The sequence below is a fragment of the Phaethon lepturus genome, unplaced genomic scaffold (genome assembly GCF_000687285.1).
Source record: "Phaethon lepturus isolate BGI_N335 unplaced genomic scaffold, ASM68728v1 scaffold44463, whole genome shotgun sequence".
In the NCBI taxonomy this organism is placed as follows: domain Eukaryota; kingdom Metazoa; phylum Chordata; class Aves; order Phaethontiformes; family Phaethontidae; genus Phaethon; species Phaethon lepturus.
Window position 1 is genome coordinate 1 of NW_010532005.1, and position 15179 is coordinate 15179.

At 43.6% G+C, this 15179-nt stretch overlaps 1 protein-coding gene across 1 annotated transcript; it reads left to right on the forward strand.

Annotated features, from left to right (window-relative positions):
• Positions 1-2645: 2645 nt before the first annotated feature.
• On the forward strand, positions 2646-5335 carry FIGNL1 (fidgetin-like 1). The gene is made up of 2 exons (XM_010284722.1): positions 2646-4819; positions 5292-5335. The coding sequence occupies exon 1, from the start codon at positions 2649-2651 to the stop codon at positions 4701-4703; it is 2055 nt and encodes a 684-aa protein (XP_010283024.1). The 5' UTR covers positions 2646-2648; the 3' UTR covers positions 4704-4819; positions 5292-5335.
• The last annotated feature ends 9844 nt before the right edge of the window (positions 5336-15179 follow it).

The following is a 15179-nucleotide window of genomic DNA, read 5'->3' on the forward strand; positions in this document are numbered from 1 at the left end:
TGGCGACCGCTGCGCCCCCTCCCCTCGGGCATGAGGGCCCTCGCCGCGCTTCCGCGGCTGAGCCCTCACGGGCGGCCCGCGCAGCCCAGCAGATTCCGAGGCGGGGGCGTCCCTTCGCCCCGTTGTGGAGGGACAAAGGCCGCTGGGGAAGCCTCGGGACTCTAGTCTCGGCTTCCTCTCCTCCGGTGTGGTTAGGGGGTTGAATTGCTGGAGGGGGTGCCAGTGGGGGCTCCTGAGCTGAGGGGCCCTGCCCGCCCTGGTTTCTTGCCGGCTGGATGGTATCGGCCTGTGCGTGCTCCGCTGCAGCGCAGAGGGCTAAGCCTTACCCGGGCAGCTGGCGTGCTTCCTTTCTGGTTTTCTTGCCTGTGGGCAGGCAGGCTTTCCCCGTGTTTTGAATGGGTGTATATGTTCGTGTATGAACGTAGTGACACCCAGCACGCGTGTCAGGTAGTTACTTACCCCCTCTGTTTGCTTGAGGCCGAGCACTCGCCTGTCAGTGCCTTGATAAACCCTCGACGTTAGACACTTACATGAAAGTATGATGCCCACAATATCTAGGAACAGTGGCTGTCGAAGAAGGACTGACTGTCCATGTACACATTTGGCTAGCTCTTGGGGAAAAAACAGTAAGACTATGAGGACAGCTAATAGGAATTAGAATAGGGAGAGAATGTGATATTAGAAGATAATGAAGAACACTCAAATTGAAATTTTAAACTAGCTACCTCTGTTCACTTATGATGACCTCCTCTCAGAGCTGTGAAGATGATTACTAAATCTTTAGGTAAAGTGGTGGAGAACCTGAGATTTTCTATTCTGAATGATGTAAATCTATGGAAATATTTAATGGGAACAAATGCCTGATACTAAACTTTTTCTAAACTTAGCTTTTATGTTTAATAAGATGTTAAACGGTGACAGTTTATTTAGTATGCTGTGTAGTAGTTGTTTAGAGAAAAGAAATAAAAGGCTGTAGCCTTCCATCTCTTGTTCACCTGTTGCTCAGCTGTAGATAGATTATGGTGGGAATTTGCACCTCATTCAGTAGGCACAAGTTAGACTTCTCACAGTACAAAAGTGGACAGCAATTTTTCAGAGGAAATCTTATTTTTGTGTTTTTTTTTAAAATTGGCTTCCCATGTAAAGGCACTGAATTTGGAGGTAAAAGATGTTTTGACTTTTCTAAACAAAATTGGGCTGAAGTTAAAAAAAATCCAAACCAAAATAATTTATCTCCTTATTGTTTATTATGTGCGTAACTCCTCCTGCCATAATCATATTGTTGTCTTACACCGATGCAAGACTTTTTGAAAGAAAGTAGAGAGAACCCCCCCTGTTCCTTATTCCTTCAGCTGTCTCCCCAGTCTTGCATGTACATTACATGTGTACATTAATTGGCACTCATACATGGTTTGCAGCTGATTCAGAAGACTGCAGGTTGCCTTGTACTCTGTGAGAAGGGGTGCAGAATATATCAACCTCTACTTTAACAGTTTGGTTTTTTTAGTAAAGTATTCTCTGGCTGGAACATCCTGTTACATATTGAAGTTAAAAAAAGAGAAATTAGAATTTGATGTATTTCAGTCATATCATATATTAGATGTATGTCCCGTATGGACAGATGAGAAGATCGAAATTACTGTGTGTTAATTGCTTTCTGCAAACCCTGTTGAGGGAGTGGGGGGTTTCTCGTAATTTTGCTTGCGCCTGTGTCTTTTCTGAAATCATGCATTCTTGACTTGATGAGAAATATCTCTTCACATGATGCGTTGCAGAGAAAAGCTGATTTGAAAATACATTGTAAATGTGAGCATATCTTTTCAAGTCTAGAAAAATGCTGCTTTCTAGCTAAATGTCATTTTTCCTATTTCTTAAACTAAAAAATTACTGGAGGAATTTAAATCCCACTTTCTAAAACTGAGAAACAAGCATCGCTTTAAAACACACGAGAGCTTTGTTTCTTTAAAATATAAAATGGGGAGATTTTAGTATGTTCTAAACGGAATAAATAGTTTTGGGCATTTGCTATGAATCTGTAAATATTTTCTTAGTCTGAAAGTTTACTAAATTCATTATATTATTCATTCCACTTTTAGCTCCCCTCACAGACTTCACATATAGTTTTATTTATTAGCTTTATTGTTTCATTTTTATTACTATCTCTGCCATAAATGTCATTATTCTGACAGCGATATATAATGTGGCCTCCTCTGCACTGTGCCGCATTCTGTCAAAGAAGAGTGAAAGCACTGGTGATTTCATTTAACAAGGCCAATTTTTGTTTGGCCATCTGTTACCATTCTTTGCAGTCTACTTACCTCCCCAGGAGACCTCTGGTTAGAAGTAAGCTTTCCTTTTTTTTTTTTTCTTTTTTTTTTCCCCCCTTCTTCTTTTCTTTCTTTGAACTAGGAAGAAAAGAGAACCTCAGCTGAAATGCCTTTACACCACAAAGCCGGTTGCATTTTGAAAATGGTAAAGTGTCCAGACTGGCTAAGTAGCTTACAAGATCTGCTGCTCTGTTTCTCTCAATTAAAATAATGTATGTTTTCATGTGTATGTATTTAGGAAGGGGGGAAAACAGGCAAAGCAAATAGCTGTGAAATGTGTTTTATAACAGCAGGTATTTTATGTATGTTTCAGTGGCAGTGATGGAAACCCCCACTCACAGCACCGTCCACCTGAGTGACTGGCAGAAAAGTTACTTTGCTATTACCTCTGGCACCTGCACACCTGGACAGAAGGCAGATGAGTACCGTGCCAAAATCCTGCATATTCAGTATGCATGGGCAAACTCTGAGATCTCTCAGGTCTGTGCTGCCAACCTGTTTAAAACATACGCAGAGAAATACTCCTCAATTATTGACTCTGACAACATCGAGACTGGCTTGAATAACTACGCTGAAAACATTCTGACTTTGGCAAAGTGTCAGCAAAATGACAGTGACAAGTGGCAATCTGCCTTGACAACAGATAATGTATTTGAATTAAAGTGTGTGCAAGAGAGGATGCACACTGGCAAAAATTTCCAGAGCTCTCAGATGGCACCAACAGATGCCTGTGTACTAGCTGATAAAGGGGTCAGTGCCTCTGCTGCTCCAGATCTTCCTAAACTCAGTGTCTGCAGCAGTGACAGAGAGACTGAACTCTGTGCTGGCTCAGCAAAATGTGCTGAGCATCCCTCATCTTCAAAATCTCTTCAAAGCAGTGTGCCTCCTGTGACCAAAACTTCGGATGTGCTTCCTGCCTCTTCAGCCTCCTTAAACGAACAGCTTCATACAGGCTCCCAGGCATCTCCACTGTTTGGAAGCAAAGAAGTGACAAGTAGTAGTTCCCTGAAAATGTCAGGTAACTGTCGTGATGGACAACATTTGTCTCTTTCCAATCAGTCAGCTGTACCTGCGTGGTCCACAAGTTCTGGGAAAAGAAAAGCGTTTTATGGTCTGGCTGATGAAGGCAGCACAGTGATGCCAAGCCTTGCTGCTTGCCAGGCTTCCATTAGTACAGAAACCAGTAGTTTTTCAGGGTACAGAAACAGAAATGAAGAGAGCGGTGTTCCTGGTTTTAGAACTGCAAAAGAACAGCTGTGGGTGGATCAGCAAAAGAAGTCTCAAAACCCACCCCAGCGTGCACCAGTCTCGTCATATGGAGGTGTTAAAAAGTCACTGGGTGCAGGCAGATCTCGGGGTCCATTTGGCAAATTTGTTCCTCCAGTTCCAAAACAAGATGGAAATGAAAATGGAGGAGCACAGTGTAAACCTCATGCAAGAGGACCAACGGATCCATCACTGCCTGTAGATGAACGACTGAAAAACATAGAACCAAAAATGATTGAACTCATTATGCACGAGATCATGGACCACGGGCCTCCTGTCAGCTGGGATGACATTGCCGGAGTTGAATTTGCGAAAGCTACGATAAAAGAAATAGTAGTCTGGCCTATGCTGAGGCCAGACATCTTCACTGGCTTACGCGGTCCTCCTAAAGGAATTCTCCTCTTTGGTCCCCCTGGGACTGGCAAGACTCTTATAGGCAAGTGCATCGCATGCCAGTCTGGAGCGACTTTTTTTAGCATCAGTGCCTCTTCTCTGACTTCCAAATGGGTGGGCGAGGGGGAAAAGATGGTCCGTGCGCTGTTCGCTGTGGCACGATGTCAACAGCCAGCAGTGATTTTCATCGATGAAATTGATTCTCTGTTGTCTCAGCGTGGAGATGGGGAGCATGAGTCATCAAGAAGAATAAAAACTGAATTTTTGGTCCAATTAGATGGGGCTGCAACCTCCTCTGAAGATCGTATTCTAGTGGTTGGAGCAACAAATCGACCCCAAGAAATTGATGAAGCTGCCCGAAGGAGGCTAGTGAAGAGACTGTACATTCCTCTTCCAGAAGCCTCAGCTAGGAGGCAGATTGTTACCCGTCTAATGTCAAAGGAGCACTGCTCTCTAGATGAAGAGGAAATCGAACTCATAGTTAAGAAATCAAATGGATTTTCTGGGGCAGACATGACACAGCTCTGCCGAGAAGCTTCTCTGGGCCCTATCCGCAGTCTTCAGTCCATGGACATTGCAACCATCATGCCAGAGCAAGTACGGCCTATTGCTTTTCTGGACTTTGAGAGTGCCTTCAGAACCGTGCGACCTAGCGTCTCCTCGAAGGACCTAGAGCTGTATGAAACCTGGAACCAGATGTTTGGCTGTGGTAGATAACAGCATCCTAACTGTTTCACCGAAACATTTCTTAAGTGCTGTCACATATTAAACCCATGATCATTTTGGGTGTCTGCACTTCTTTTTATTTCTGTCTTTGAAATAAATCTTCTTGTGTTATGCAGGCAGATGTCTAGGCCCTGGCCTGAGGTTTAGCCAGCTGAAAAGACCGTGAGAAACTCCTGGTCATGAAACGAGAAATTGCTGAACACAAGTAACAGAGTGAGAAGCTGACAAAAATTACAGATAGCTGCTGTGAAAGGTGGAAGAATTTCACTGATGTTTAAGGGGAAGATGGTCAAACCTCACCTATAATTAAAGGGAGTATTGGGTGGAATCTTGCAAGGCCCACTGGACTCTATCAGTAATGCCACCCAAGGCTGAAGGGACTCAGATAATGTTATCAGGAGTACCAAATTTAGGTAGGGGTGTAACAAAACGGGGACTGATGGGGAAAAGTTGTTAGGGGCGCATTGTTTGAGAAGAGACAGGAGCAGAGGAAGGAAAGAGTCAAGGTAGACGTGGGAAGATTAGAAGGGGAGATAAATGGGGACGGCCTGACCTAAACAGTGCTCTTGTCCGACTGAGCCCTGCGCCACATCTCTGCAGTCTATCCCAGCTTCTTATTAAACCTTTTTTCTGACAATTTGCTGCTTGACCTTGCTTTCTGTGCTGCATCTGCCTGTGTGGATGTGTGTCACCAGGAGGTCTGGGCACCTGCAACTGGAGAACAGGCCATGGGTCATAGGGGCTGTGGGATCTGAGGGCCAGCCATGGGCTAGTTAGTGTGTTCAGAGCCAGGTGCCATAGGGATCCTGATGCACATGCAAACTTCACTAACAAAACTCACTTCCAACTTCAAGCTGGGCTAGCTGGCAAGTAGGAGGAGACCAGCACCAGGAAGGAGCCCAGATAGGAGCCAGAGGCAGGTCACAGGGGCTCAGGGTCTGGGCCTGGATATTAGATGCTGTTTAATCCCGTGGCAATGTTTGAAGGCTCCGTGAGCGTAGTGTCTGTGTGAAGCTGGAGAGTGCAGGGACCAGTGTGTCTCGCTGGTGAGCTTCTGTTCTGTTCAGCTGGACACGAGGGACAAGATGGGGCTGTGTTGCTGGATTTTATGTGAGTGCATTCGCTGCATATCTGTGTGCTGGTAAAGGCACTGCTCGCCCTGTTTTTGTCTCTGTGTGTGTCTGTGTGTTTGTGTGTATCTGTTGTTTTGGACTAGGGGCTCAGCCTTGCTCCTGGCTGGACCCACAAGTGAAAGCAGTGGCAGCTGCATCCATCAAACGAAGATGGGAGAAACTTCAGGCTGAGAGCAAACCCTATCAGGCTGTAGTGGCCAGGAAGGAGAATCCTGTGTGCCAACGTGGACTGGGTTCCATTGCTCCTTAAAAAATCTTCATCTAACAATGGTAAAATTCCTAGTTAGCTTGTACTTGGTGTTCTTACCTCAGGTCTGAAAGAAATGCACAGCCTTTTGTTTGCAGAATCTGTCCCCGCCCACTGGCTGAACACAGCTGCCCCTGAATGGAAAATAAATGAAAAGCTTTCTTTTGAATTCTTTTGTTAGCGTGGCAGAGCTGGCTGCTGTGGTGTCCATGCTTTATTTTCAGTTTCTCTAAAGCACTTTTTCTCCTATTGGGGAAAATGCAGAGCTTAAAAGCTAGTGGCACTTAGATTTTCTAAAAATGAATACATGCTGTTTAGCACTTTTTTAAAGGCATTTGGGAACTACATGGGGGGGGTATGAGTTTATAGTGAACCTTTAGTTCAGAATAATTTGGAAGACTTGGCATTTCTTGGAGTTCATTCTTATTTAAACATTTAAAAAGACTGTTCTATTCTTAGCTTATGTTTTTAGTAAAGTATGGTATGTATTAAAAATTGTTCTTCAGAAATGTAAAAATTCAGGTATGCGGTTTATCTTAATTTCTGAAATACTGAAAGTAGAACAGATTATTTTGTAAGAATAAATGTGTGATGTCCAAACTGATTGACTTTTTTGCCACTTGTCTGAAGATTATGAGATTAAATCTGCTTTTACAAGTTTAGTGTTGGAGAGCTGTGAACGTGTACTGGGTAAGACTTTTGCTCTCTCCAAACATCTCTCCAACCCTAATGAAAACATGTTCTTTAAAATCTTTTCTCAGGCAAGTGAATGAACACTCCAGAGGACTTTAGTTGTTTAGTAAAACCTAAGGGTTGCTCAAGGGTAATAAAACCCTTACGTATGATTAAATAATTGCCTTATTTATGTTGGGAATTACTCTGGTATGCTATGTGAGCATAGTGTGCTCATCTGTGTATCTGAATATTCATATTTTAATGGAAATGGCTCTACTGACAGGGCCAGTGAGAATGCAGGTGGTGACTGAGACCTAAAATGACAGGGACTGGGAGAGAAGTGCTGTGCCGCTATGTTTGTCTCCGGCAAAGTGGAACTCATGAACGCAGTAAAAGATAGAACCACAGCACCGGGCAGGAGTATTTTTCCTCCTACTTCTTACATTATTCACTGTTTAGCACTCTCTTGCATTACATGAACATGCTTTTGTTTTAGAAAACACATAGAAATAGTGAAAGGGAACATTGGGTACAGTTTCTTCTTTATTTCTCTTTTTTTGGTAATGATGTGGGTAATGCGACTATCTCTTCAGCTATCTAACAACATTCAGGCTTTGCTGCAGGACTCACAAGTCAGCAGGACTTCCAGTATTAGCCCTATCTGTATTTCATAACCCACTATAACAGTGCCACTAAACAAGAGATTAGATCGCCGGTAACGTAATTTCACAAAATACAGAAAATTGCACAGAAGTAGGGCATGATGGTAATTTAAGGGAAATGGTGCAGATAAATCCACTTTAATGGATCTGTTTAGTGTATGCAGAAACCTATGTACTTCGTTATTTATTCTTTTTGGCTGGCTGAACTTTGTAAGAAGAAATGCAGGACCCTTCTCTGGTTTTGTGGTTCAGTGACATTTGGTGCACCATCTCTTCGTTTCCCTTAAATAAAGGTAAATAATTGCCGTCCTGGAACGGTGAGGTCTTATTAATAATCCAGGCAATTCAGACTCTTCATTTTCCCAGTGCATCTTGTATTTGAGTTAGGTAAATTGTCTCAGAGCCGTATGAAATCCCCAGATGAATTTTCATTTATAGCAAACTGTGCCAAGACAAGTGGGTATAAAGCTGATGAAGCAGCAAAGATCCTCATCTGCTACTGGCAAGTGGATGAAAACCTGACTGGCCTCCAAGAGCATCAGTAAGATTGTCCCACTGAAATAAAACAATTTCTGTTTTTCTAATAGAAATTATGAACTATTCCCAAGCCTGCAAAAAACCTCAACAAACAAATGAACAAAAAAACACTTTTCCTATTAAAATTTATAATTTTGATGGCAGTGAGGGATTGGTCTTGGTGAGCGCTTGCATTTGCTAAGCCTTAGGACTGTAGATACACAAACCACTTGTCTTCAAACTTAGGAGTGCATGTTCCTTTTGCATTCAGCTGAAAGCTCGGGCTTGGGAGTTCTGAAAGAAGGCTTGTGAGTAGTTTTCCTACCTAAAGAGATACTCTAGCAGATTAACCTTGGCTAACAGCCAGGTACCCACACAGCCCCTCGCTCACTCCCCCTCCTCAGTGGAACGGGGGGTGAAAAAGGGGGATGAGAGAGATTGTGGGTCAAGATAAAGATCACTTACCAGCTACCACTGTGGGCACAACTCACTCGGCTTGGGGAAAATTAATTTCTTGCCAATTAAAATAAGTTTGGGTAGTGAGAAACACAAAAAAAGGCAACGACTGAAATACCACCGTTCCTCCCTGCTGTCCCAGGCTCGACTTCACTCCCAACTCTCCTGCCCTGCCGCCATGGGGCGGGGGGTTATGGTCAGTACACAGCAGTTTCTTGCTGCAGCCCCTTCCCCCTCGTGTTTTTCCTCTGCTCTGCTGTGGGCACTCCATGGGCCACACTTTTTTCAGGAATATCCACCTGCTCCGGCACGGGCTGCCTGTGGGCTGCAGCGTGGGTATCTGCTCCCCCGCCGGTCCGTTGGAACCAGCTGTGTCCCGCACGGGGCAGCCCCTGGCCTCTCCCCGCGGAGGTCAGCCCTGCAGCCCCCCTCCCCAAAACCTTCACACCTGCACCCAACATAGAGGCCTTCAGCAAAACAACTCATGTAACTGCAGTGCTTTGTGAAAATGCTGACATAAAATTCCCTAAGACTAGATATCTTAGCCTTACTTTTTAATATTTTATTACCATTCGTTATCTTATGTGCAGGAAAGCAGTCATGTATGGTGCTGTAAGCAGCTGCAGTACTAGTCGATCTCTAGTACTTGTTTCTGTCCCATTAGGTCAGAAACTTCACATAATCTTGTCTCATCACGTGAAGCCAAAACTGTATTATCACAAAGTTACGGGTCTGGAAAGGACTCTTAAGAAATCATCAAATTCTCACTTCATGCAGGGCGAATTAATTTCTGTGATTCCTGGTGCGTGTTTTGCCTAGTTTGTTCTTTAAAACATTCAGTACTTCTAAAAATCTTGGTCTCTTTTTGGACTTAAACCGTTTTTAGTATTGAATGTTCATACCCACACCAGTGATGATACGAGCAGACTCAGGACTGCCTGTATATGGTATATGCTGCTATGCAAACACAATCTGATAAATACTTAATGTCAGCCATTAGTAAAATGGCTTTCTTGCCTGGATTCCTCTTTAGCAAGATCAAAGACAGGCAAAATTCTTCCCTGACTCCTCCTCTCCGTTGCTGTAATGTAAATGGTTTGTGCCTTATTCTGTCGTTATTGCTCACAGACATGGGGAAGTGTTTAATCATCCCTTTTGCTGCAGATACCTAAAATAGTTGAGATGTGTTATCACTTGGCGTTGCAGCGCTACCTGGACTAATTAAATGTCTCACTCTTCCACTCTCTTTAATAATGCCCTGTTGGTTAGACTTCTGCTCGCTTCAGTGGATTCACGTCTCTCCTGAGTTGTGATTCTCCGAACTGGACAGTGCTCCTAAGGCCAGGGGTAAAACTGGAGCAGAGCAGAAGGACTGAACATGGGTGTCAGGGTGGAAGACAGGTGAAGTTTTCACGGGGGCTTGGTGCTTCGTTTTTCTTTTCAGTTTGTAGGTCACCTTCAGCAAAGTTGTTCTGAAGTGACTGTGTTTGCCCATCTTTCCCAGCTTGGTTTCAGCAGCGAAGTTATGCCATGGACTCTCTCTCTTCCATCACTTAAGTCACTAATGGAAAGCATTGACACTGCTGCAGGAAAGACCCATGTGAAATCGTCATTGATATGGCCTTGCCCATTGTCTAGAACTGCACTTTGAATATGGTTTTACAATTAACTGTGCACTGGTATTACAATAATAATTTCTATCTTAAGAAAATGCCATGCAAGAGTTGTGAAGGACTCACAGAAGGTAAGGTGTGTCTTGTATACATATCCACATATTGCCATGGCACATCATTACCTCTTCTAGAGGAATATTAGGTTGTTTCCTTGCAGTGGGGGAAGGTGCAGCAGCAAGCAAAAGGTCATATTGTTCTCTTTCAGAAGCTGAGGGTGGAGGGAAGCGCGTGACAGCTGCAGGGATACTGAAAAGATAGAGAATCTGCTTTTTGGCTGGCAGAGAGGTGATGACATGCTCCCTCAGCGTAGGTTACTGGGGAAGGGGGAACAACTGCCATTTCTCCACCTGGGCATGACTGGGGTCATTAGCTGGGCAGAGCGGAGGGGACCAGGAACGGGGAACCTTCAGCTGTGCAGGCTCAAGCAGGGGCAAGGCTGCTGCTGTTCTGGGTTTGGCTGTAGCATCGCAACCATGTAGTTCATCCTGACTTAGATGTGCGCAGTGCAGATGGTCTCAAATTCCCTGGTAACACCCCAAACCTGAGCGTGCCCCTCTGTGAGTTGAGTTAGCTTGTAGACTTCATGGGTAGGGTGGCATCTTGTGTTCTGCCGTACTTCTGAACACGCCCCGCTTTCCTTTGGCTACTGGTGTATGCAGCATGGTCAAACATCCAACCTAGAAATACAGCTGGACTGGGCTGAGCTTTTCACCAAAGCCACGCTGAGGCTTTCCTTACATTGTGCTGATAGAAAATTCCCGTTTCAGATTAGCTTGCCTGCTTTTGGAACCGGAATACTGCATCCTGAAATTCCCACTGGGCTTTGTAAAGTGGAAACACCTGGGCAGATGAAACTAAATGATGGGTCTGCTAATGCATTGCTTTGAAAGAGCATCTAGAGTAACTGTGTATTTGAGGTCAGCAAAAAAAAAAAAAAAGGCTTTTTTTCTTAGAAGTAGATCACAAAATTCCAGACAGTGGCTTGTGGAAATTCCTCCCCAATTCTTACAGTTTTTGAGTTCTGTACTGTGGGTTAAAATGTAATGAGAGGTGAACTTTCTTAGGCTTCTCCTTTTAAATTTAGAGTAGGTTCTATGATTTTTTTACTCTGTTTACTGATATTAATAAAGCTGCCTTTTGATAGCTTTTTACTTAAAGCCAGAGGAAAGGATGTCTGTGTCAGTTGGGATCGTCCTTCCACCTGAACCTGTTACACAGAATAATTTTGGTTTATAGGCATCACCAGTTAGAAACATTACTCCGTGGTGATTAAGACCTACAAGTCTGTTTTTTCCTTTTCCAAATAATTTTATTTTGTGCCAGTTCCAACTAGTGACTGCTTATCCTTGCAGATCTGGTGTCACCAATGAAATTTCTTACAAGAGTTGTCATGAAATTTCTTGTACTCGTATATTTAATTCAATATTCTGATGAAGGAAAACTCGGGCCTTTGTTATTATTTCACCTATGGGTTTTTTTCTCCAAATATGAAAAGAAAAGAAATAAGAAGAGGTGCGAGATATTGACATAGGGAGTTTGAATGCTCTTGATATATTGTATTTCTTGCATAACAATTCTTTGCACTACAGAATGGATATAGATCTGTTATAGTGAAGAATATAGCCATGTAAGTAGAATGAGAGAGACCTGTTTTTTCTTAAATTGTGGAGAATTTTTTTCCAGAGAGGACATAAACTGGTTTCTGCAAGCTGTTCTGGTGGCAGCTTCTCGAAGAATGCTGTAACTTGGCATCAAACTAGAAAAAAGGGAGAAAATTCGAAAAGAATCAACAGAGAAAATTGAAAAGTGTTTTGGGGAAACTGATTATGTGTAAAGATGCAAATAAACGTGTATGCTTTGAGGTTATTTGGGCAATGATGATAACTTTTTCAATATCTGTTGATGGCTGGATGTCGTATAAAAGCGTACATTTAGCGGTGATGGCATAAAATCAGACAAAAGAAAAACTCCACCTTCAAGAAACTCTGGGCAGGTATAGCTATAACACAAGTGAAAGAAGAGGTAGAAAACACACTTGCAGCGACAAGGGAGAGGAAGTAATAGGTAATTTGTGATTTTTCTGTTATTTTCTGAACATCTCTTGTGATTTTTTTCAACAATTTTAATGATAAATTTAAAAGGTGCCACCCTGCTTATTGTGGTGCCTTACTGTCATATGACAGCAAGTCTCACAGTTGACTGAAAAAATTTAACTGGGATAACTAAAACAATGTGACATCAGAGGTTCCCAGACCAGAAGCTGTCCACCAAAGAAATGCAAGACAAGTCCAAGTGAAATTTTCTGAAACTTTTGCTGTCATTTACTAAAAATAGATACTAATGGTCTGTCTGTAAATGACTCAGAAGGGACAAACTTGAGCATGCTGGGGACTGACCCATTGTAGTTTCATTCATGAAAACGATTTCTCATGTGCTTTTAAGAATAGTTATGATAGTATAACTCCCCACATAGTTACGATAGTAAAAACCCCTCCTCTAGTGGCCCCAGAGAAGGGGTAACTCATACCAGAGAAGGTCACCTGTTATCTGCATAATGTAATCCCCATTAAAAAAATGGTATCTTTTGAGAGTCATTTTGTCCTTACAGCAGTGGGACAGGAGCACCGCCTTGTTTACGTCGCTGTAGAGGGGTAGAGCCATCGCCTCTAGGTGAGTCCTACTATCCTGGACAAATCTGCTTGCAGTGGTGGCGATGGTACTGCTGCTTCGCACCATCCATGGGCAGGGGGTGTCTTCCCCGCAGCGCTGTCCACAGGAAAAGTTGGGTGGTGGGCAACCTGAGCCAGATGAGCTCAAATGCTTTCGCTAGACGTGCATTTAGGGCAGACTTAGCAAGACTACAAGGTGCCCTGCTCAGCCTATCCTATATAAGGTTTAGAAATTTATGGAGGAAAAAAATATGCCCAAGAAATCCACTCCATTCCAGTAGCAGCAGTCTTTTCAAGGGAAAGGAGCACCTCTTGCGGCATCAACTCGATCTCTTTTATAGCCTGCCACCAGATGGAGATCTTTTCCCAAAGAAGTCCACCCAGTTTCTTAAGGAAAGCTCAAGGGTGGTCGAAGTTATGCTTCCTTCTTTTGTCACTTAAAATCATCCAGTATTAATGACTTGTTACTGGTATTTTGTTAAGGATTATTGTTGATTCGTTGGGTGGACTTTTTAAGAAGCTTTTTGTGGAGGGAGTTGTGAAAACCAGCCTAGTATCTCTAGAACTCCCTATTTAACAAAGAAAGGATTTTAAAAAAATTATTTTACCTTGTGTCTCAGGCTGTAATACTACACTGGGGTTGGCAAAAGAGGTGAAAATCCCGATACAGTGCAATTGTGTTGAAACTGATCCTCGATCTTAGGAATTTTAATCGCGGAGTAAATGAGCAGATATGAGCAGTCTCCCAGGCTGAAGATACTGAAAATGCATTGAAAAGTAGGTACATAACAGGTGAGTAACAGGGGCTGAGTCCAATTAAGTCAACAGTCTCAGTTCATTTGAGTTTTGCTGGGTAGCAAATGGCATTTGTTGCTTTCTTCGTGTTTTCTCGCAGGTAAAAATCATCAGTGCTGTCGTAACAGGGTGGAACATCTGGCACCGCTCTTACCTCGGCCGTGCAGGGACCTTCCCCTGACCCTCCTGAGAGAAGTCCCAGAAGACAGAACTCCTTCGTGCCGCGTAGTTAGTTAACTTTCTGGGTGATTCCTCTGCTAATGTTTGACTGAGTTGTCTGGGCAGCCTCAGGCATGCCCGTTTGTGGTCGGCACTGTAGAGAGTTTTCGTGACTGAAGAAACCACCCGACTGATTGCTCCGGAGAATTCGTTCTCCAGAGCTGCTGCAGGCTTCAGCTCCTTGAGCACATTTCAAGTGAAAATCACTGATGCCATCTGAGATCATTGATCAAATGTACATAAAACCCCGATTATATTTAGATATAGGTGGCTAATATTGCTCTATCTTCCCGAGTCCTACTGTTTCTCACTTCCCTGCTTTGTGGGTCAGATGCCCTGCAGCCAGTTTACATCAATTCCTGGCACTGTTTTTAAAGGAAGCAAGGGGGAACGGCGCGAGGTCTCGCTTTCTGCCAACAACAGGAAGTGTATGCGCTTTGAGTCAGGCAGCTTGCTTCAGCCATGCCTCCTGCTTAACCAACAAGCTACTGGACTATAGATTCGGTCTTCAGCACGGTAGTGCCACTCGGCAAATCCCTGGAAAGGCAACGGCACGGCGCGGCGGCGAGGGTGGTCGGGGGAGAGCCGTATGGCACTGCAATTCCCTTTTCTGAAGGGAGCGTTCGCCTTAAAGCCCAATCGTCTGAGGGAAGAGAGAGGAAATGGTGATACCATCTCGCTCTTCTTCTTGCCTGTGGTCTGAACGTGCGCTACTGAAGTCTTGGTAGGGGTGACCGCTGGAGCAGCCTCCTGTGTAACATAGCTGTCCTGCCTATGGGACGGAGAGAGGTGCACTCTCAGGTTCTGTGCTTGATTTTTGTGTGTAAAGTGAGCTAAGGTACTCTGGGGGGTCTGGGAATTTGTTATGTAGTGTTGCAAGACTTCCATAAATCAAACCAAAATCCCTATTTTATTTTTTTTTTCCTCATATATAGTTAAAATTGAAACTAATATGAGGCTACTCTAAAAAAAAAAAAAATAAATCCCTTCTCTAAAGCATGCATCTTTGCAGGACCTGTTTCCAAGCCCACTTTTTTTATGTTGATTATACATAGCATTTATTAGATTTGGGGTTTTATTTTCTTACCACTGAAATAAAACTTTTCAGGAAGCTAACTGCAAAAGCCAGTGTTTTTTTACATTTACCTTCTTCATTCCTCCCAGCGTTTTCCTGATGCAGAGGCAAGCTTAGTCGAAAGAAGCCAAAAATGAGCAAAGTGCAGTTTTCCGAAGAAATTATTTTTCATATTTGACTGCTCCCCCAATATTTTTTTTTTTTATATCATGTAAATTTACTTTCCCCTCTCCACTGCCACCAAACCTCTGTGTGTTCCTTTCTTCCACGTATTTCCTCTCCAGCTACAGGCTCACGACCTCGCCACGGCGCGCCATGGCGCTGACCGCACCCCCCGCCCAGCAGCG

Bases quoted from the DNA above. Each gene is read 5' to 3' on its own strand.
- FIGNL1 (XM_010284722.1), top strand. From the start codon at position 2,649: ATGGAAACCCCCACTCACAGCACCGTCCACCTGAGTGACTGGCAGAAA.